The sequence below is a fragment of the Calliopsis andreniformis genome, chromosome 1, assembly GCF_051401765.1.
Source record: "Calliopsis andreniformis isolate RMS-2024a chromosome 1, iyCalAndr_principal, whole genome shotgun sequence".
In the NCBI taxonomy this organism is placed as follows: domain Eukaryota; kingdom Metazoa; phylum Arthropoda; class Insecta; order Hymenoptera; family Andrenidae; genus Calliopsis; species Calliopsis andreniformis.
This window is the reverse complement of record NC_135062.1, coordinates 9,573,983-9,597,569: the sequence shown is the minus strand read 5'-3', so window position 1 is coordinate 9,597,569 and position 23,587 is coordinate 9,573,983. Positions and strand designations below refer to the sequence as shown.

General features: G+C 43.3%; 1 protein-coding gene across 2 annotated transcripts in view; it reads left to right on the top strand.

Annotated features, from left to right (window-relative positions):
• Positions 1–1,610: 1,610 nt before the first annotated feature.
• The window catches only part of LOC143177135 (uncharacterized), a 61,249-nt gene continuing 39,272 nt past the window's right edge, over positions 1,611–23,587 (top strand). For both annotated transcript variants that reach the window (XM_076374947.1, XM_076374939.1), the window contains exon 1: positions 1,611–1,810. In XM_076374947.1, the coding sequence (XP_076231062.1) occupies positions 1,717–1,810 (94 nt within the window). In that variant the 5' untranslated portion in view covers positions 1,611–1,716. The remainder of the gene's footprint in view (positions 1,811–23,587) is intronic.

Genomic DNA, 23,587 nt, shown 5'->3' with positions numbered 1-23,587 from the left:
TCGCGCGGTCAGGCGTGTTCGGGGACACGCGGAATTAAGGAGCGGGTGTACGAAGAGATCGGCGGGAGGATCGATAGGGCGTCGTGGATCGTGGAAAGGAAGAAGAGAAATAGAATCGAATGGAACAGTCGGTCGCGCGCCAGCACCAAGAACGCAGTGACCGTCGTACCTGTCCGTCGGTGGCCGAAGGCTCGCCCGATCGTGGCTCGGTAGTAGTGATGTGGCAACGTTGCCGGTGGCTCGCGAGCGGAGGAGTCAGTCGTCGCTCGGCTGTTCGGTCGTAGTCCGTGCCCGATAGTGCGGTGTCGCTGCGAACAAGAGTCGCGAGGGGCCCGTCAGGGCCCGCGAATTACGCCGCGCCGTGGATTCTCGCACCGCGCTCTCACGATGACAAGCTCGAGAGGGTCGCGAGCAGGCAGCACGAGCATCATCGCTGTGACAATCATAGAGACACGTTATCATCGTGCGTTAATACGATAGCGAGCGTTCACTGTGTGTTCACTCCTCCTCGATATCCGCTCTAAAACATATATAATCCTCTGCCTAGAAAGAGATACAGAGAGAGAGAGAGAAAGAGAGAGAGAGATAGTCGGCTGGTTCGAAGAGGAATAACAGTGTTTTCGAAGCGTATCGTCGCGCTGGTGTGTCGTTCCTCTCTCCAACGGTGTGGGAACGGTTCGCGAAGTGTGTGCGCGCGCGCGCGCGCGCGAGACCCTTCCACACAGTCCGAGCGTCGGGAATCGAATGAGTGCGTGTGAATCGTGACACGACGCGTCGTGTGCCCCTCGGAGCGTGTACCCACGGAGAGGAGAATCCCGTCGGGACTTTACGCCGTCGTACGCCCTCTCCCCTCCCCCCCAGCTCGTCCCTTCTCCCTCTCTCTCTCGCGCCACAGGCCCATTTATCTGTCCCGTATCGCCGGTGCGTGTCCCACCTCGCGGTTTCTCTCACTCCCTCTCTTGCACGTCTACAGACGTGCACGGGCACAGCGACAGACCCCGTCGTCGGGCTCTATGTGCGTGTTCGCGCGCGCGCGCGCTAGCAGAGTTTTCACTGGCGCGACACGGCACGCGCGCTCGCCACACCGCCACGACACGTAAACGAAACCGGCCGTCAGGGGGAGAAAGACGGACAGAGACGAGGAGAAAGAGAGAGAGAGTGTGTGTGTGTGTGCGCGCGCGTGTGAGAAAGAGAGACAAGAGAGACGAAACACAGGAGTGTCAAAGATCCCGAGGAGAAAAATCACGGGGCATGGGAACAGTGTGTGCCGTGGACTGAAACAGTGCGCGAACAAGATTGGTGTTCCCCGGTTGTGTGTCACGCCGTCGGGGATCGGTTCTCGGGCAGAGCAGCTTGCAATTTCATCCGGTGTGTGTGCCCCCCCGTGTGTGTCCCTTTACCCGAACGAGGAAGAGAGGTTAGGTTAGGCTAGGACACTCGCGCGTCACCCCCGGCACTCTTCTGTCCGTCCTTGTCGCTCCCACGACCGTTACCTCCTCCTATCCTCCTCCTCCTCCTCCTCCTCTTGTACCCTTCCTCTCTCTCCCTCCCTCCCTCCCCTCCTACACCAGCCTCTCTTTCTCGCTGTGGCGTACACGCGAGGAGGAACGCAGCAGCAGCCAGTAGCAGCAGCGGCAGACACACGAGAGACCGAGCCGAGTGGGCCACCACCACCACCACGCAGGACAATCGGGGGAAAGAGAAGGAAAAACGCAAATGCCGATCGCCGGTGGAATTCTGGTCGCTGGAACCGCGGCTCATTGCCTGTCTTCCGCCGCTGGCATGCTTCGATTCCTCGCTAGACTTTCAGGTTAGCACGCAATCTCATCTCTACTATAGCTGACACGTCGCGGGGAATACGAGTATCGCAGAGGACACAGGCGAGACTTCGCTGTTCGGGGGACTGTCTCACGTTCGTGCTCTTCGAGCTCTGGGATAACGTGTAGCTTGTCGATGTTGGGTGTGCGTAGATTGCGGCGACGGTTCGTTCGTGCTGGGGATGTTCGTGCGTAAGGATTTGGGTAAGGATGTCGCTTTTTAGCGGCTCGAGGATTAGAGGGAGGAATGACACTGGAGAAACGGTGGGAAGCGCGGCAGTATTTGAAGCGTGATTTCGCGAGAGGTTATCTTGAGTATAGTTCCTCGTGAAGTGATGTTCAGTAGCGTGTCCACCTGAGAGCACGGACGCCGCAAGTTGCTTTTTAGGGTTGAATTTGCTACTGTGCAAGCGATTGATGAATATCTGGCGTAGTAACACGAGAAAGCTAGTAACCTGTGGCGAGTCGAGTGCAAGGTACTTTTCGAATGGTGGCACATGGTATTGAGAGTGCTCCCGAGAGTAACTAATAGTGAAAACCTCTCAGGTGGACAAGTACCTACTCGTTACTGTCACGTGGAACAGTGTTTCACGGTTTCATGAATCCCATTTTATTTGACTATTAATATCGCTAAATTTGGGGCCACGTTCGCGATACTAGTTAAAGAGCATGCGCGGGGGAAATTGGGACCCGAAAAAGGAAGGAGTTTCGACACTGCAGAAGTCCTCTGCGATGACGTGTGCCACACGCGAGATTCCTAATCCATTGCGTTTCTTAACCCTAGAAACACTCGTCTTTACGATTGATGAAATTTCTTACACAAAACACTAATGTGACAAATAATCTGCTGTTAATTGTCCCAGATAATTTATTTCTAATGCATAACTTAAAAATTCAGTTTACAGCATTGTATCATAAAAATATAATTTTAAGAAAAGTCGTAAATTCGCGAATGTTTCTGAGATTAAGGTGCATTTGGGCTGAACGAGTTAGAATATTCATTCGTGCTCGTTTGGCTTAAAATCGAGGCTTTTATTCAGCTTCGAGCAATTATTAATCAAAGACCTTTAACTATCGACCAGTTTTATAAAGTTTGGAAAGAACAACTTCGCTTGGTCTAAACACACAGTTAGATTCTGAAGATTTAGCAAAAAGTCACCGAGGAGAGACTGAAGGTGATCTCGCGTGTGTCGCAGTGCCACGAACTATCCATTGACGAGATATGCCTACTTAGTAGTGCATAGTTCCCGATTTGACGAATAGGATCGCGAAACGTTCCGTTTCCATGACAGTTTCTATGACAGCTCGCCTCGGTTACTTTTTGTCGCGCCTATTTCCGTCACCTTCTCTCGTGCCCACTGTAATCGACGTGAATTTTTGCGAAATGACGAAATTCATCTGATTGCGAGATTTTCTGGGTTCCTCTTGCGCTGACTGTTTCTTCGTTATAAACCCACAGCTCATTGACAAGTTTTATAATGTCGTTATCACGATTCTAAGGTTAACCAATACACTGATAGTTCTTTTTTCCGTCGTCAGAGATACGAATGGCAGTATATGTAAGCAAAAACATGACTTTTATCAATGGACTTAAGATTTACCCCTCAACGATGAAATTCCCCAGTTTTAGTTCCTAAGAATTTCCATTTTTCCTACAAAACTTTTCAGATATACATAATGTGCATACTATGAGTAAATTTAGGAAAATACTTCTAAATAATTCTTTATTAATTCTAAAACATGCAAGTTTTTTACTTCAGAAAACACACTTTCTACTGTATAATTTTTATTTCAATTTGTACAGTGCTTTTCTAGGAAAAAATTTCCAATCTTGAAATGTTTTAAATTCGCAGATAAAGTAACCTTTTGATATTCAATTTTCTAAATTTCGTTAGCCTTACTTATATATCGAATAATCGAAGCCTTGAATAACAGAGACTCCAGATAATATCAAAATCTGGATAATCGGGGTTCTCCTGGAATTTTGAGTTATAGTGAACATAGCCAGGAGCTTATAACGAGGGAATACTGTATTTCATCGACGAGGGAATCCGTGCACCGTTTCGATTTTAGGGACCATTGAGTCGGTGCACTGCTAACCCGTTCGTCGGTGAAATGCGAGCGTACAGCGAGCGGACGAGCGTAGACAGAATAAGAGGAACAAAACGCAACGAGACAGACTCGGATAACGCGCGTCGCGGGTATTAGACGCGCGAGGCGCGTGTAGCCCCTCTGTAGAGAGGATTGACGCGTATCGACTCGAATTTCCATCGTGTCGCGTGAAATTAACCTTCCCCGCGTCCTACGACCACCCCAGGCATCTAATTCTTTTGCATACATGATGGGTGATTCTTCGTACCTATGTTCGATCCTTGGACAATTCTAGACATCGCTACTTCTCGTTTGCTAAGCAAACTTTGCTTTAAAGGGATATTCTGGTCTACACGCTTTTTCTTTTAGTCTTCTTTGGGAATTTTTTGCAGAAATCTGAAAACTTTTGTACCGAGCTTCTTGTGTGTATTCTTGTAAATTTGTAATTCTCCAAACTTGTGAAATCGTTCGAATACTTAAGAGCGGTAGTGTATATTTACTAGTATTTAAAATTTATTATTTAAATTATCTTTTTTAAGCGAAAATAATTAATACTGTATTATTACTTAAAATAGATTATTTTCACTTGGGAAAAATAATTTATGTACTTTTAAGTTTAGTAAATACATGTTAGAAGTCGGTACAAAACGATCCACTGATTTCTTTAAAAAGCCTTAACAAATAAGCGAGAATACTTTTTTAACCCATTCGTCAAGTACATTTTTCAAATAACTATATATTGATATTTAGGCGTGGATTTTAAAATAAGGTAGAACTATATTCTCTAAATGTAGAACTAGGATTCCCTTAAATAACTATAGACTTCAACCCTTGTGCAGTCTTCATACATGGAAGTACAAGTGAATAAACTTCTATCGTATAAAACAGAGCAAATTATATTTTCACATAAGAATCTGTACCTTAAACATCTACTGTTATTAAAAGTTAATGAATATTATGTAAATTGAACTCTCCTTAAAAAAGCACTAAGCTGCCAATGTATTAGTCAACCACGAATTTAGCACGAAATGTAGAAGTAATGTTTTCAAAGAATATTTGTCGTTTTAACTGCACCAGTTGCAGTACTGATATAGTCGATTCGTCACTATTCGCGATTAGCGAGCATCCATTATCGATAAGAATTCGTGCAGCAGGATTAAGCTTATCTAGAAGTAATTTCTGTCGTGTAGAAAGAGATTGATCCTCGGGGGGTGTCAATTATCGGATCGATGGGTTATTTATATCGATTAGGTGGGCATTCGACGAAAAGGATAAGTCATGATTCCGGATGGAAGGTGGGGGGATTGAATTCGTTAGGCTTGGTATGTGCATCACCAATTCGAACCAATCAGAAACGTGTAGATCCAATCGCAGATTTCTTTCGACCCTTTCACTCGTCGGGTTATTTATACATTTATTGTCGCATAGGATTTTCGAACAATATCACTAATTGTAATTATTGCCCCAGGCAGTGTTCTAAAAGCATCATAAATACTTTTCTTTGTCAGTATTTTATTTTTAGTCATTTATATTTTCAAGAATAATTTTCAAATACAGTATTTCTGTAGACAGATAAGGAAAACTTGAAGATTATATAATAATATCCTTATATTTTATTTTATAACAAGATTTATGATAAGATTATTATAATTCTTGTACTTATTAAAAATCGGATGTGGTGACTTGTTCATACTTTCGTTTTTTTTTGCTTGGTTCTACTATTTGTTATTTCTTTCTTATTGTGTACCAATGGGATTCTTCTCGTAAATAAATAAATGAAACTTGTTTAGGTTACTATTATTAATAAAGAACAGAAAAGGAATCGTACAGTCCAAGAATAGTGGGACCTAAAAGTGTTAAGAAAAACGAAAGGTGATACTTCATGATACATGGATTTACAAATTAATTTACCTAAGTTTATTCGCAGTCTAATCGCACGTCAAGTTCTGCTATCTGATTACATATTCATCTAAGTTCCCATAACCTCAGTTTATTATTTATTTTATGGTATTACTTCATTAACTTATACCAACTTAACGAGAAATTCCTCTCTTTTCCATATAACACAGTACGAATTACTCTGATTTACATTAGCTCTGAGTTTCTTACAACGTGGTACGAATTAATCACGTTATAAGAACCTTGACTATCTACATTTTATATTGTAGTACGAATGAAGGCCTCAGCTCGAATTTTTAAAAAATATGACACAGGTCGTTTTATCTTACTCCCACAGAAACATTTGCAGCTCTAATCACATGTCAGACTCTGCCATCTGATCACACATTCATCTAATTTACTGTAACCTCAGTCTACTATTTATTTCGCCAAGTTACTTCATTGACATACATCAACTTAACGAGAAATCGAAACATCCCCAGCAAGAGTCCCCATCTCAGACCTTCGAAAGACAGTGAATCAGTTCTCGAGCTCCAAGCCCGCTTCGGGAAGCGTACACTTCTCGCTTCAATTAAACAGGACACGCCCGTCGAGCGAGCCTCCCTTCCTCTACCTGTCCCGATTCATCGACGAGTGAATGAGTAACCTCTACGCAAAAATCGTCTCCCGAATACATCAAAATATAAATAGAAGTGTCTGAGACCCCGGGCGTCGACGCAGCGGGCTCACCGAACCACGCGAGAATTTACTGTCCCGAGTATCGCGAGACACGCTCGAAACGCGAGGAAACTCGCCGACTGGAGGGAGTATCCGATGCATCGACGGGGAAGGTGCACCCGCGCGCGAGAGCGTTGCGTTTCGCGTTCGGAGCGCGCATCGCGCGCAAATATGCGAGATGCAAATCGCCGTGGCAAAAGTGAGAGTGGCAATGAGTCAACATCCGCGGCTGGCTATTTTTCTAGCGCCACGATGGGACCCTCGATTAGGACAGATCGTTCTGTTCTCCCTCTCCCTTCGATCGGGGGATCTCACGAAAAGAGATATCTCAGCGGTTTCGGGGGTTGGAGGGAATCGACGATTTTCCTGACGAATCGCCCCCAGACGCTTTATCTTTAGAAGTCCGCGGAGACAGAGACACCAGCACCCAGCCTCTTTTTTCTCCTTAACGGAAATAGCTATCATTCTATGCGGCTTTAGAATGAACCGGCAATACCCCGCGAAATTTATTTTCGGGGTGGTTCGCGCGGAGGATCCGTCGGCTGAGGGCAATAACGCTGAATGAGGGTACAGTTTTGCCTCGATATTAGTTCGAGGACCGTGTCCACATGGAGTTAGATTATTGTGTCGACGGAAGTTCACGGTTTTGAATGAGTTGGAAGCTTACGTGTACGATAGAAACTTGAATTTGATTTTTCAAAGGCAAGGGGTGAGTCGAGTGAAAGAATAATTTTAAGAAAAGGTACCACTGAACTTGTATCGAGATAGCACTGTGTAAAGGGTTGTCTCGGTGTGAGCTCGATGGAACACTCGTGTTGAGAATTTAATATTCTATTAATTTATTGTGAGGGTACAAATTTTGGGTATGAGTATGTACAGAATTAGACTCAGAAATTTAGAGAAAATAGTAGAGGAAGGGGTGGTAAGAGATGATAATAGGGGTGGCCCCTTGCTGGAAATGTGACCCCCTCGTAACTTTCATATTTTTGCTGTTAATTATGAAAGTGGTCTGAGTTAAAAATCGAAAGTAGTCGAATTTGTTAGATATTTTGTAATATAAATCGATGCAACGTTAAATAAATGGTAAATTTAATTCGATGTAAAAACTGCAAAAAATGTAAAAAACTATTATTGTGAAATGGTGTATCATTCATTTGTATAGTTTTATACTGGTGTGTTAACCCAAAATAATTAGCTTTAATTTAACTAAAGTAACCTATTCTAGCAAATTTAGTAGAATAATTACTAATATTATTAATTAAAATAATTATAGATAGATGGATAGTAGGTTACAAGTAAAATATAACCTAGTTCGTTTAAAACGCGAGAGGTAATTAATTGTCTAATTACCATTAGATAGGATCTGAAGAGGGTAGTATACATGCATATATCATTAATATTTGTTTATTTGGACTTGCTAGTAATATAAAGAATACAATATTAAAGAATTAAAGATTCTAATTACACTCAAAATTGCACACAAAATTATACATAGAATGTAAGCTAACAATTGTTTGATAAGACAATTCATAAAAACAGTTTTAGACTTCCAAAATTACAACAATTTTTATTCAAGCAGTTTCTAGTAAAAATATCATTAATTATATTATTTTTAATAATACTAAATCCATAACTCGAAATTCGATTTTTTGTGAGTTAATATACCAATGCAGAACAAGGTCCAGTTACTAGCACATATTTATAGCAAAGACATTCATCAGCAAAAGACGTCATTATACTCTGCCTACTATAAAAATTAGTTTAGATATCGATTCATTTTTGATCTACTAAATTTTTCTGCTAAAGATCTGTTTTATGTTTGTTAAGGAACCCTATTACCCTTACTTTTCTAGAAATCTTAAAATGATTTACGTTTATAATAGATAACTTAAAATCGATTAAATTATTTTTCTTTTGCTTTCACCTGTTATGCCACATTAACTTCTTAGTTTATCTACATTTTAAGCAAAAGTTTAGGATAGTTTAACTTACGAATGAGAAATACAAAATTAAAGGGCCATATTATCACCCCTTTCGTTCCTTTCCCACATCTATAATTTACTTTCGAAAATATTGCTATCTACTTCACAATAGAGTTGTAAGACCGCAGCCTAATGGCTCCCTAATCGTCTCCCCATAAACCTAGAACTGCAGCTTAAGGCTCTCTTCGTGTTACCAACAGGACGCACACTTTTAATTGCCCCAGCTTCGCCCATAATTCTCCTGGCCACTATTAATCACTATTAACTACTCGAGACTACTCGCAACCAAATTCTTCATAGCCATTATCATTCGTATTCGCTAGAAGCTGGTGCATCAACCTGCATCGGTTATTAACCGAACTTTCCACGCTCCCTAAAGCCTTGTTCAGATCAGTCAAGTTACTCGAATTCAAGGGACTTGAATACAAATGATTTGGGGCAATTTGACCAATGTGAACTGTTACATTACTTGATTTGAAATATCCTTTCAAGCTTTAAGTGATGTTGACGTCCCTACAACTTTCCCTTGCCTTGAAATACATATTAATTGAATATACATCATGATGTATACTGTACCGTACAAGACAATTTCAAGTAAATCGACGAACATATGAACATCAAGAAATCTATCAAAAGTATATATCTCGTTTGGAAAATACATAACCAAGTAACCAGCATCGATCACCTCTTCCGACGCCATTTTGATTATTTTCTCATGACAGTTTGAATTCAAACCACTCGAATCCAAGTAAATAGCCCCTTGCCTTACTTTGACGAGCCTGGCTCGTGTACTTTCTACAATATCTTCGCTGCCGGTTACGCGTTAATGCGTGATGAGGATTTTTCGCAAGTAACCGATCACGCACCATCGCGTGAGACGTCTATGTTCGCGCAATGGGAGCTTTACTGTTGGCAGTTTAAGATAGTTACACGTTTCAGATCGGCAGTAAAGGTGATAATATTACGACAGAAAATTGTAAGGGAAAGGGATAGACTTCCACGAACATAAACTCGATATCCAGCTTCAAGTTACTTGGATTCAAGTAACTTGACCAATCTGAACAAACCTCAACTCAGATTCACAAAGATCAAATTCCAAACGAAACCCATCGATAGAATCGCAAAGCAGAATTTCATCGAGGACCTCTCTACCATTTTTTGTATCTCTTACTCGGTTTCTATACGCGCGAGTATCGAACCATTTAATTTTCCAACTCGATAAACCCGACACATAACACATCGCTACTAATTAACAGACCCAGCATGTATAATTCATGTGCTATTTGCTAATGGGGACAGAAGTACTCTCTCGGACGCTTTTATGCCGCGCGAATTTCATATGCCGCTCGCGCGATCGCCGCCGGTAGTACGCACAGTTTTATCGTCGCGATCGATTGACCGGAACCGTGAATCATATCGACGGATCACCAGCGACCGAGCCTTTCAAAATCTGGCGCTAATCGATGATCATCGACGCACTTGATTCGTACGAGGGTCAGCCAATAAATAAACGACTGGCTGTTCTAGCGTGGTTTATCAAATGAAAGTTATCGTTTACTGTCAGTCACAGAAGTTTAGACACAGTACACGCGTTGAGTACAAGGAAGTCCATTTTATCCGAAAATTCTGAATTCAGTGAAATTTTGTTTGCATCTAGAGCATAACAGATTATATCTGTGGTTGCAAGAATTTATTCATTTTTGGTACTCTATCAGCCTGTTGTAAAAGAAATTCCTAGATCATAATTTATTGTATTCTAAGCATAAATAAGTGCTGAAATCTTGAGGATTGATTTCACCTTATTTTAGAAACAAAAAATCTTATAAGACTGCTGGCCCTTTAAGAGAGAACACTTTTGGGAAGACTCATTATTACTAATTGATTGATAAAGATTATGTATACTGAAATAATTGGCAAATAATTATTCTAAGCGCCTTACAGGGATGCCTACTTATGATTTTGAAAGTATCGTATTTCTTATTTAAACAGTATTCAACTTTCGTGTATCGATGTGTTCAGAGGTGCGACCGTGTTTCCTCAATTTCTCCAAATATCGCATTTCGTCATCATGGATTACGTGGCGCATCGTTGAATCCGTAAGTCTTGGCTTTAAGCATCGCAAGTCTTTGGATATTTGTGATTCATATTTTTATGAATATGTATATTTTAAAAAATGAGACTTAAATTGGAATTTTTGTCAGTTTTTGAATACTGTAGCGTACATATTCTTCATTTTGGAGATTTTGTACATTTTTTAGTGTTGTGGGTTTTATGCACTTTTATGCACACTTAGATTTTTGTAAATGTGTACGTCTATTATATTACCAGTCTAGATTAAAAAAATAGAATTCTGTTATAGTTTCGTTAGACGAGGAGGAAGAGTATAGCCCTGAAAATAACTCTCAGACCTCTTTTTTAGCAAAAAATTATTATAGATACATTAATGGGTTTCTTTAAAAATCAAATTTATCTGAAAACATTTTCAGGAAAATTCAATTTACAGCATTTCCTCGTTATAATCTCGTTGTTACATTTGTTACAATATGAAGTCACTTATAATAGGGGAGTCGTATTTGCATCTACAATTTTTCATAAAACCAAAATGGAACACTGACCATGAATCAACTTGATAAATGTGTCTCACGTTATAAAATCATTACTGAACAGTGAGCCTATATCGAGGAAATACTGTATTTTTTACCAAGAATTGGCGAGAGTGATTCTTCCTAAAATCCTCAGTCCCCCTGGAGATTTTTATTAGGTCAAATAGCATTCTTTCCTTAGTATGGTCGTAGAAATGAATTATAGTCAGCTCTTGAATTTTATTATTAATTGTGGGTTTAGAGGCAAATTGTCTGGAATCGACGATGTGAAAGGGCGATCCCGCCGCGTCCGCTAACGAGGATGCTTCTATGATTATGCTGGCTGTGTATCCGGTATCGGGTCCGATCTCGAACGGTGAAAATCGTCGGCGTGAACTGCGTGCCAGAACTGTCTACCTGCTCGTCGAACGGCAGGTCGTAAAATCCCGTGAAAATCGTGTTTTCCTTTGCTGAAAAGCCTGCGGGGATTCTGTTTCATAAAATATTTTTCTTCGCCGCATTATCCTTGCTGGTCGTTGATTCTTCCGACGACGGTCCCCCATAGCTGATCTCTGAAGGCTTAATCCGCTTCCAAAACTGTTCGGGCTCGAAAGGATCGAAGTCGATGGAATTGAAAGCTTAGAAAAAAATTGCTGCGGCTACTGTTACTGGATTCTCGAACGATAATGCCTGGCAAGAGTTATGAGAATGGTCGATTATTCGATGCGAGTGCAACTCTTGTGTTTGCTTGAACTAAACGAGGCAGTCTTTTAATTGCATTGTAGAACTTCGCTTAAAGTGTGTGGCATGAAATCATTTGTCAGAAATAAGAAAGCCTGGAAACAGGGGAAATAATTGAATCTTAGGTATTTGTGGGGATTGCTATTATTATTTCAAAATTATTTTTCTTGTCTGAAATTATACTTATGTATAACATTTTCGCTTTTGAAACAGTCATATATTCTTATTTCTAAATATATTCTAATATTAGAAGTTTCAAATATACCAAAATTTAAAATTTCCAAATAGCCCAATTTTTAAATATTCAAATTTTCAAATAGCCCAATTTTTAAATATTCAAATTTTCAAATAGCCCAATTTTTAAATATTCAGATTTCTAAATGTGTCAATCTCTAAATTTTCAAATTCTCAAATATCCCAATCTCTACATTTTCAAATATTCATATTTTCGAGCTTGTATATATTCTAGTCTCTAAATATTGAAGTTTCCAAATACCTCAACTTTTCAATTTTCTAATATCCGAACACTTGAATATTTAATATTTCAAATATTCAAATTTGTTAATTTCCAGCCGTTCGAAGTCATTATACCAATTTCAATAATTTTCCCATTACACTATTAGCTACCACTTCTGAAATAATTTGGCGTGCAGATCCAAAAAGCGTGACTGTAACCGGTCACCTCTCTATTCAAACTCTTAATATGCGTTGCCTGTAAATCGCAACGTACTGTCCAATTTTCGTGAAAGTTCGGTTCTATTCAGACCAGTCGCGATGGAAGCCATATATTACAGGGGTATTACAAATATATTCGCCGAAGGTACGTTACAACAGTACCTGGAGGGCTGCACCGACCCAGTATTATTATTTGGTGCATCAGGTGCAGTAGGCCTGCACTGCGTCCACTGCAGCAGTCCCTGAGGGTGTAAAAGCCGCGGCGAGTTGCGGAAGTCGTGGCTTCGTGGAAATAAAGTCCCGCGTGGCAGGGCATCGCGGGGTTAAGAGCGACGATATATTGCCGCGGCCTGATTTCAGTCTGGCACGAAAACCAACGTTTTCTAACCGTCTCTGTAAGAAATCCTTTCTTCCCTCTCGACCTCTCTGCATTCACTGATACACAACTGCGCGCGTACACCTAAAGGGCCACCTAAATCATTCGGTGGCTTTTGAACTTAGGAAAGAATAAGGGCCATTGAAATTCGAATAATGGAGGTTATCAGTTTTTTTTATTGAACTCACTGGTTCTCAACCTTATCTCATTTTCATTATTTTCCTTGCAAGACAATTTCTTCGCGATACATTCTTTCAGAAACCTTTTATTAACTGCTTCAATTTGCAAGTGATTTTTCGCTATTACTTTCACGCAACAAAATTTTGAAGAAAACATAAAACATAAGATATTTTCGTGATGGTATCAACTCCAAAGAAAAAGTGTGCAGTCAGCGACCATTTGCCACTCACTGACGTTCATCACAACTGCCCTTGAGTGGCTCCCCTTACTATTCAAATATACCTGACTACGCGGTTCATACAAGCTTCACACCTAATTTTCTCATAATTGGTTCCATATCTACAGTTAAAATTACAGATAGGTTTATTGTAGACATAGACGTACCACTCTGCCAAATTTCATTGAAATCGTTGTGAGCCATGTCCGATGCCTCCCCTGTCAGAGAAACACGAGCAACCTTGAGGTAATCCCGACGTCCTCGAAGCCAGTCGTTCCTCGTGCCTGATCCCCAAGACGTCCTCGGACTTTCGTAGAAACGATCTTCGTTCGAGACCCCGTATAAGAGTCGCCCTGTACGCGGGCGCGGGCACCTGCAGCGTGAAGTTATGCAAATTCGCTGCTCGGCTTTCGCGTGCACGTCCGCGTGTCTTTCGTTCGGCCTGTTCGATGCGGCGGACCTTCCGATTCGCCTGGCCACGCCACGGCCCTCACGAACGCTTTTTCTTCGACGAGACACACAGCGCTAATGCTAAATTACCCTCTCGCGATCACGAAACCCGCGCGGCGCCGCCATTATCGGCTGCTTTCGGGCTCTGTGCGATCTCTTTGACAACGGGGAACACGGCGACGAGGGGGGAAAGAGGTCGAGGATTGTTAAGAAGGTGATAAATTACAGAGATCGTGCCTTCGGGCACGTGAGGTCTCACGGCGATCCTGTGGCGCTTTGCTCGTTCGAATTATCGATCTCTCGTGGGGGATTTGCGGCCTCGTGTTCGGCTGGAATCGAGATTTCGAGCTTTGAGGGATTATAATCCGCTTCCTTGGGGGCCAGATGCCGAGCGTTTGTTCGATTTTCGTGGCTCGTTGAGCTCGAAAGACGATGGCCCTGGGTGGATCTTGTTTTTCCGAGGAAGTGGATTTCCTCGAAGCCGAGTTCCGTCGTCGGCGACCATGAATGGCGGCGTAGAATGGGAAGCATTTTTCTGATTTAATTCAGATCGGTCGAAATGGGAAACACGTGTCGCCTGGGCGAATGTCCCGTGTTCGAGCCTTAAAAATAGAAGATCCACGGTAGGATACTTGTAGTTGTGTACGTGCCCGGGCACTAGGTAATAACCTCGATTTCTCAAGGACGTTTCAGAGAGTTTTTCACAGGCTGCGCGCAACTAGGATCCGACGGTGAAAGCAAATCGACACTTTAGAGTTTAGAGGGAGCTCGTACGTTAACCTGCCGACTGGGCCACTTTTCGAACGATGGCGAACGAATTAACTCGTCTAACTCCGTGCTCTGATGTTTTTAGCTGAGTTCAGTTGTCTTATCTAGTGTGAAAACACTTCCAAGGGGACGAGATAACTCGTTGTATGCCGTATGGGGGTATTTTCATGTGACGTTTTAATTCGTCGTCTCTACTGTAGTGTTATTTCCAGTTGACGAGTTATTTCGTCTTGCCTAGTGTGATACCATTCTGAACTGACGAGGTTGACTGTTATGTCTTTTAAAACGATATTTTCACGCGACGAGATAATTCGTCGTCTCTACTGTAGTGTTATTCCCAGTTGACGAGTTATTTCGTCTTGCCTAGTGTGATACCATTCTGAACTGACGAGGTTGACTGTTATGTCTTTTAAAACGATATTTTCACACGACGAGTTAATTCGTCATGTCTATTGAAACGATATTTTCACGTGAGAAGATTATTCGTCCTGTCCATTAGAATGTTTCCACATGACGAGATAACTCGTCATGCCTATTTTTTTCTATCACCGAATAAACTCGTCATATCTGTTTTCCTCCACCGACAAATGAACTCATTTAGCCCAATATGACACTACTCTACAATGACGATTTAACTCGTCCTATCCACAGCGGTAATATCTTCACGTGATCAGTTATCTCGTCATGTGTACCTTCCTTCACGGACAAATGAACTCGTCTTGCCTACTACGACACTATTCTCCACCGACGAGTTAATTCGTCATGCCCATTCCACTGTTATTCCCAGCCGACGAATAATGTCGTCTCACCTCATGCGTGAGAGGAACTATTTCATCCACAGCCCCCCTACTTTGAATCGACGAGTTATCTCGCTCCGCCCAGTGCGGCAGCGCTGTCAAAGAACGAGCGCAACGCGTCACTGGCACTCGCCAGCGACAAAAGAAACGAGCTCGCAATTTCTTGCTCGCGTTTCAGCGTCTCGTTCCCTATCGCTCGATCAAATGCAGTCTCCGTTTTTGCATTTTCCTTTCGCATCACGTGTGCGTTGACGTGCACGCCGTCGCTGGCGCGCGCGCGACAGAGAGAGAGAAAGAAAAAAGAAAAGGTCGATATCAGAGCGGAGCAAGGACTTCGATTTAATTTATTCACAATGCTGACGTATTACGAGCGATTCGCGTGATCCGCCGAAAAGAGCTTTCTCATCGACTGGGCCCGAGGGTAGATAACAGAGGTTCGGCTCAGCAGTTCCCTTTGAACTCGGAACACCGTCGGCGGCATGCATCATCCAGTCTAATCAGCGAGCCGATTTATTTCGACGGTGGCCCCGATAGCCATCCACGAGACCGAAGCCACGACACGTTACCAGCCCCCATTATCCCGTCTAAATATTTCATCGTGGTCGAATCTCTCTTTCATCGGCCAATTATCTCGCCTCAGGCCGCATTCCATCCCCCCCGTCCTTCTCGCCCTCGGAGCGTGGACCCCGAGGTCGTTCCGTGGCCAGCGAAGATCTCCCGATTCGGCCAGGAACCGCGAATGTCAGTGCCCTTATTTTCGCGCTTTTAAGCAGGAATCTATTTATGCCCAGACCGGGCAGTTTTTAGTTCCTGCCTGTCTCCGTATAGGCGAGACGCCGTGAACGCCAGGGGTATAGCGCGGCTGGGAGGGAGACGAGCGGAGCGAGTGAACGAGAAACGTACGAAAGGGGGACTGAGGTGGCGAATTGGCGGCGAGGGGGGCCAGGGGATGACTGTCTTACGAGCGTCTCGCGTCTACGAGCGTATCCCGCCTTGCCGGCGCGTATCCAGGAAGTGACGTCAGCCGGCGACGTTCTTATGAATTAATTTGCGGAAATCGAGCCTCCCACCTACCCCTTTCTCCCGCGTGCAGATCCTAATCCTTGGCGTTGCGCAATCCTAAGACCGCCTACGCGACCAGAGAAGTCCACGCTACTAAGAACGCTTTGTGCGATTCCTCGGCTCGTTTGCTTCGCTCGCCGAGCGAGAGTAGGTGCCGACCTCTTGTTTCTCTTCGCCTTCGACGTGTCTCTCCCTCCGCCTTTCTCTTATTCCAACGTCTTCCTGTCTCTATTTGGTCCTCGGCTTTTCCTTGCTCAGAGGATCTTGGCGCCATGCTCTCGAAAAACTACTGTATTGTCTGTCGGTTTCCGCGAACCGTTAGGATCACCCACATTGATCGAATCGGTTTGTGGAGGGACTGAACGATCGAACAGTCTTGAAAGACGCGAAAATTAGCGTCTGATTGTGAGTTATTGCGAGGGGAAGATTTTTTCTTCTGGAGAATACAAAATAGTCGATTTTCCTCCATTTTTGTTCCATAGGTGCAAATTATCTTTGACGTTTTTAGATTTAATTTTGCTCTAGACCTGGGTCCAATTAGATCATGAAGATGGACCCAGTAACAGTCACATAAATTATTCAGAACGTAAAAATTCTACTCAGGTGCGAACTATCACTCTCATTTTTTATAAGAGTCAAGTGTGCATAAGCTCATACTGTTTGAGCATGACCTCGCTGTAAACTCGGATATGTACCGTGAGCCTGTAGCGAGGATTTCATTCATTGTACGTGATTAGTCAAAACTTATACCGCCCAATCGTTCACTGCTCAAGTTTATTAGACCTTTAAGACACCTACATTTATTCTACGCCCCAGGCGAGGTCTCAGACGTCACCGATCCGCGTATATACACGTTGGGGCCTCCTTGTCCCAAGCAACGAACCATTCGTTACACACCCACTTCTGTTGGGGACCCCCGCGTTCTGACTGCAGCCTCGAATAAGGCTGGGGGACTAGTTGTCGAATTTGTCTGTACTCGAATGTTTGAGGATTTGAATGCTTCGGGAGTTCAATCAGTTGGCGAATGTAGTTTGGATAATGTTTGAGTACTCTGATGTTTGGAAATTAGAAAATATTGTTCACTGCAGTTTTTTAGGTGAATTCTGTCGAGACAGAATATTAGATGATTAATCGAAGAGTCTTTTGCCATTAAAACATTAGTTTTAACTTTGAAATTAAGAATGTTACAAAAAAAAGACCAATTAAAGAATTGAGTTTGGTCACTTTCTTCCATTGGAGAACAATATTGAAGTATCTAAAATTATTCCAATATTTGCTTGAAATAAGAACAATGGGAATTAAAATAAACTTAGAATATATTAGAATTAGAATAAAAACTTATTTTTTGAAGAAAATAAGCTATGGAAAAGATTGTAAACTTGGTGAATATTTAATATTCAGCTATTCAAGAATTCTAAGTTTATTTATAAAATTCCAACTCACCATTATTCAGAGTTCATCGATATGTAACAGTTGAGTTCTCAGCTACTCGAAACAAATTCCCTCCATTTGAATCCTCACTCCTCAAAGTTCATCAAAACCTTCGACTCTTAAATTATTCGACCGTCAGTAGCACTCCAGTCGCTCGATATTCACCTATTATCCTATCCTCGCGGTTCCCCGAAACGGGGACAAGTCCATTGAACGCGCGGGGGTCGCCGAACGAGATCAAAGAGGCTCAGAGTCCCAGTGCTAGCTGGGAGCTCGATTCCAACCGCGATAGAGCAACACCTGGATCAATGGAGGTGAAGGAGCACTGTCCGATCCGTCGCCTCTCGTTGGATATATAGATACATATTTCGAGGGCATAACGAGTCGCCGCGTCGGTTGACGTGCAAAGATGTGCCCTGGTGTCGGGCCCAGGGGGATGCCAATGCAGCTCGAGGATAATGTGACGAGGATCGGTGGCATGAGGCGGTCGGAGAGCACGGGACAGCCAGCAGAGCCAGGTGTTCCATGGGGCACCATAGAACGGAACCACCCCCTGCCTATGCTCCCTCCGTGGCGGATAGAGACCGCACGTTCCCTCTGCCTCCTGTTTCTCTTCTTTGCGCACCCTTGCACCCTCCTTGTCCCTCTTCCGCCCTCCTGCCTCAGACCTCCCACTCTGAGACCTCTGCCTCTATAGTTTCGACAGATCCCCCGTTATAACGGGTGTCGCGTGGCGAATCGCTGCCAATGGTAAACTGGCGTGAAACGAGTGCGGGGGCGCTTTAGGTTTTCCCAATTGAGGCGTTCTGGGGCAAGTTTGAGGACTCAGGAACGTGGTTTACACTTGGGTGTCTTGACTACTGGTAGACCATGGAAGATTGAACTGTTTGTGCGTTGAACTGGCCTGAAAATTGGAGGACAAGATGGGATTTACGATAAGCATTAGTAAAATAGAAATTTGCCTGAATACTTGACAATTTAAATATTTGGAAATTCGATACAGTAAGAACATCTGAGTTTTGTATCTGAGAAAGAACTCTAAAAACCGAAATGAAATATCACACTACCTCAGTATGCCTAATTGAAATACTTCGCCACAGAAGAGTTAAAAAGTTCGAAAGAGTATCACTTGCGACCATAAACTGAACCGAGAGTCCTACCTCTAATCAAACACTTGCACGTCCTGGCTCAGCCTACGCGGACATCTTCCTATAAGACATCGCAATACTACTTTAGCCTGCAGACAGCCTCCCAAGCAGTGATGCCCACTTAATAGACGGTTTGGTCTTCCCAGAATCTCGAGCTCTCCTCAAACTCCCATTTCTGTTGGACACGCCGCCGCCCCCGTGTCAAAGGAGCCTGGTCCAAGACCACCAGCGAGGCGAGGGGGGTCCCCCAGTGTCGGTCATCTCGCAATTCCGACCTGGACCACCGCCCCAGGTCCCTCAGGCCGCAATAAACCGAGCGGTGCTCCCATTATCGCCGCTCCTAGGGACAGCGTAGGGCCGAGAGGCTCGCCAAGGGCTGCTTTCGTGTCGCTGCGCTCTTATTGATCAGCGGATGCCTCGAACGGGATCGAACGAGGGAAACGGCGTGTGTCGCGGTCGAAAGCGACGGCGAGAGGGGAAATCGATATTAGGCGCTTGTTGGCACGATCGAAGTCACCCGGTATAGAAACGACGGACACCCAGGAGCAGAGTCCTAGCGGCTCGAGCCCTGTAATATTATACCCTCGGACTATGCCGCGACGGTTCGCGTTTCTGCGAGCGTGAGAGACGCCATCGGCCGTCGACGACCTCGGCTGAGGCGTCGCGGTGCTCGTCTGAGGCCCCTTGCCGCGAGATTTTCAGTGGAAACGTTCGTACTTAGGTCCTTGGGTAGCTTGTGAGTGGAAGAGTAATGTTTCTATGGATGACTCTTTTAGGAAGGCATTGGTGTTATAGGTGGCCTGTGGTCTTTGGAAAAGTTAGAAATTCTACAATACTTCTAGACAGTATTTCTATTCCTCATGACACTTGAAGCAGTAGAGCAAAGCTCTGTTTAGAGTTTAGACAGTTGTGGTGTTCTTCAGTAGCTGGTTGCTAGTGGAACAGATTCTAAGAAGGTTTTGATGTTCTAGGCATAGCCCATGGGTATTGGAAAGGTTAGAGGGTGCTGTCTCGATAAGAAGTCCTTGGGTAGCTTAATTAGTAGCTTAAGTAGATGTTCTTGGGTAGCTGAGGACTCCTCAAGAAATTGTACAGTACTGTCTTGATATAAGATTGAGCTAGAAGAAGCTCACTAAATTATCCTCACAGGTTACGTTGGACCTACCACGAAGCTAATCGTAGAAAACAATAAAAACCACTATTGAACATCTACATATACCTAAACATCGATTGTACTAAGAGGGTTGTACTCCAACAAAGGGAAAAGAAATTATACCGCCTCTTCAAAGCAGTACATCAGACTTCTAGTAAAAGGAGAATAATAGATGAAGTGCATCGGGTGTTCATCATTAAACTTTAACAAAGTTTTTACCGAGGTTGGTACGAAACGCTTCGATAGTTGATCAATAGAGACTCTAGAGTCGCAACGAGGAACGTCGCCAGAGGATCGTTAGAGCGACTAAATTGACGAATTAGCATGCCTAGCAGCAGACGTCTGCTCGTCGATGATATCATCTTTTTTATTGCAAGCACGGTTGACCTATTGCACTGCGACGCCATCGTTGCCTGTAATTTGCACCTCTTTTGCTGTGAGGAACGCGACGGGGTGCCTTATTATCGCGTTGCGTAACGAGGCTCGTTGGGATCTTTTAGCGGAACGCGAACTCGCGTTCGCACCTCTGGGCTGTTGCAGCGTTCCGTTGACCTGCTAGGAGATTTCGATTTCGTCATCGATCTGCTCGAGAATCGAGCCATTTCCATATGAATAGCTTTGTCTTGATGAAGGTTCGGCACTTAGAATCTCTTGGAACTGTTCTGTCTCATCATGTGAGGATTCAAACTTACTTTAGGAAGCTGCAAGCCAAGTCGTTAAGATGGACAATGCTTTTCTTAGATCCTCTAAGTTCTGATCTCTTAACAGCTCTTAACACTTTCAAGTCACGAGCTTGTTTTTGGAGATAGTACTGTGCTCCTTTCAACGACAATGCAAAAAAGGACGTGTCCTAGGGTAAGTAACAGCGCTTAGGGTTTGACCAATGAGATGGTGCCAAGTTTTCTGCGGGGGTGAAGTATTTCCCCCACTCTGCCTGCCATCGACTCGTGCAGATTCGCTATTGGAGGAAACACGTTCTTGTTGAGATAGAAATCTGAAAATTCTCAGAAGAGCCACTTGATCCCCAATTCCAGGTTGCGACAAGTTCCCAATGATCCTTGCCCTAACGAGCTTCGTTACAGATAAAACTGAATCGCCCAGGGCGTTGAAAAGGCGCCTTGAACGTATCCAACATATCGGACGAGATAAGGTTTTATTGCATCACGTGCGGAGTAGTCGTTCATATACATACTTTCAAGTTAGCACCTTTGCTATCGAATGTAGCGTTCCTACTCAGGGACAAGGTATTTTGGGCTTTGCTTAACGAAGTGGAGATAAAGATTGGCTTACAGTTTGTTCTTTAGTTTATGTTCCAGTAACACCTAGTACTTCCCAGTAGGAGTCGCTAATCTTTCAGCGATCTATTTAATATTACATACTATGTACTGAAAGGTAGGGTGTGTTATAATTTCTGTATAATGATTCGAAGAAGAAGATGGGAGATTTGAGAATGCAAGAGAGTAGTGAAAGTGAAGGAAAGGAATGAAAAATTGCCCATTCGTATAGGTCCGGAAACCAACTCGACTCAATCACCGCTACTATCACTTCAAAAACACTTGTAACTAATTTCCAAAACCTTCTAAGGCCCATAATATTGCAATTTCCACTTTTATTCTAAGAGTATACTTCTAATATTAAAATCTATGTTTCGTAGAGTCTCCAGAGTTATATAATACTAAATTGTACATTCGTATAGGTCCGGAAACCAACTCAACTCAATCACCGCTACTATCACTTCAAAAACACTTGTAACTAATTTCCAAAACCTTCTAAGGCCCATAATATTGCAATTTCCACTTCTATTCTAAGAGTATACTTCTAATATTAAAATCTATGTTTCGTAGAGTCTCCAGAGTTATATAATACTAAATTGTACATTCGTATAAGTCTGGAAATTGACCCAACCCAATCACCGCTACTATCATTTTAAAAACACTTGCAACTAATTTTCAAAGCCTCCAAGGGTCTCCATTACTGCAATCTTTACTCCCTGGATAGGATTACAGTCTTACTGAAATCCACCTAGAATCACGGAAAACACGAACGAGTCAACGAGTGTTTATAGCCCACTGGAAAGTTCGATTCGCCAGTAGCCTCACGCGAAACAAAGGCCAATCGTCGCATCTGATCTAACAGTCCACAGAACCAGCGCGTTGCCATGCGCTTTACGTTGTGTCCCTTTTAAATTCGAAGTTATCAATCAGTGAAATCTATGAGCGGCCTCTGTTTCCATCTCGAAGGAAGGCGATTCACGCGATGACCGTAAAAGCGGCGCTCCACGTCGCGACGCTATGCATAATAAAAAAATGTCTGCATTAGCCATCGGCACGAGACAGATTTTCGCCCCTAGATAGGGAAGATTTACTGGCTGGCCTGTCGGTGCACGCGCACGTACCACGAAAACGGATGGGCGCACGAACTGCAACCGAAAATTGCTTGCTGCTCTTTGCTTTGCCTAACTTCGAGACCTTATTTCTTCTGAAACTTATTGTTAGCTACTTAGGTTCACAGTCAGTATTAACACACATTGTCATGTCACCCATATTTATATCATTGTGAATAATGTTAACGTACACAATTGTGCCAGTGGTCTAAATCAAAAATCTAAAAAAGTAAAATTTATCACTTGTTTTGTAGTATTCAGTAACGCAACAATAAATAAGTGATAACTTCAATTTTTTTAGAATTTCAACTTGGACCTCTTTCGTAATTAACGCCACAATTATGGATGGTATTAACAAAAAAATATAACGATATTTAACTAGAAAAATGTGAATGCTGTAAGATAAATTCTTTTAAATTTGTTGCCAAAATTGACAAAATGGTACCTAGAATTTTTAGTGAATTAGTGTGGCAGTCTACAGACTTGACAAAGTTTCCCATTTTGTTTCTGTTCTACCTGCTGCTCGAATCTCCATTCTCCATTTAAGGTCATCTGCACATAGTATCCATAAATTCACTCAACTTCAACTTGATGCAGTTATAGTCAAGGGCCAAATCGACTGGCGAGAAGCCATTGCATATGATATTAGACGAATTATCGCGTTTCCCAGCAGGTGCCATGCAGAAACAATACCCAAGCAAGTGCGAGGCGCGTGCAACCTCACGCGTACCAACGCCCCGCCGGACCACGAAGGCCAACGCCGAATATCGATTCTCGCTGACACTCGAAATGGATATGGAAGCCCGAGGAATGTTGGAATTTTCTAGCTTGGCTGCGAGGAACCTGCATCGATAGCTGTCCTCGGCGCCCGCGACCCCTTATCGCGAGCGATCCTCTCGCGAGCGCTCGTCCCTTTCAGACCCCAAATTCGAGGCTCAGATTGAGGTGTCCCCAGACTCTCGGAAGTCGAGGATCACACGCGACAAGTAGATTAGCGCGAGCAACGCGTCGGTAGATTTTCTACTATTTATACTCGTCGGTTTCTCGCGCTGGTCAAAGAGGAAACCGCGACTTTGGGCGGGGAATTCGCGAGTCTTGAGTAAAAAGTGGTGGTACCT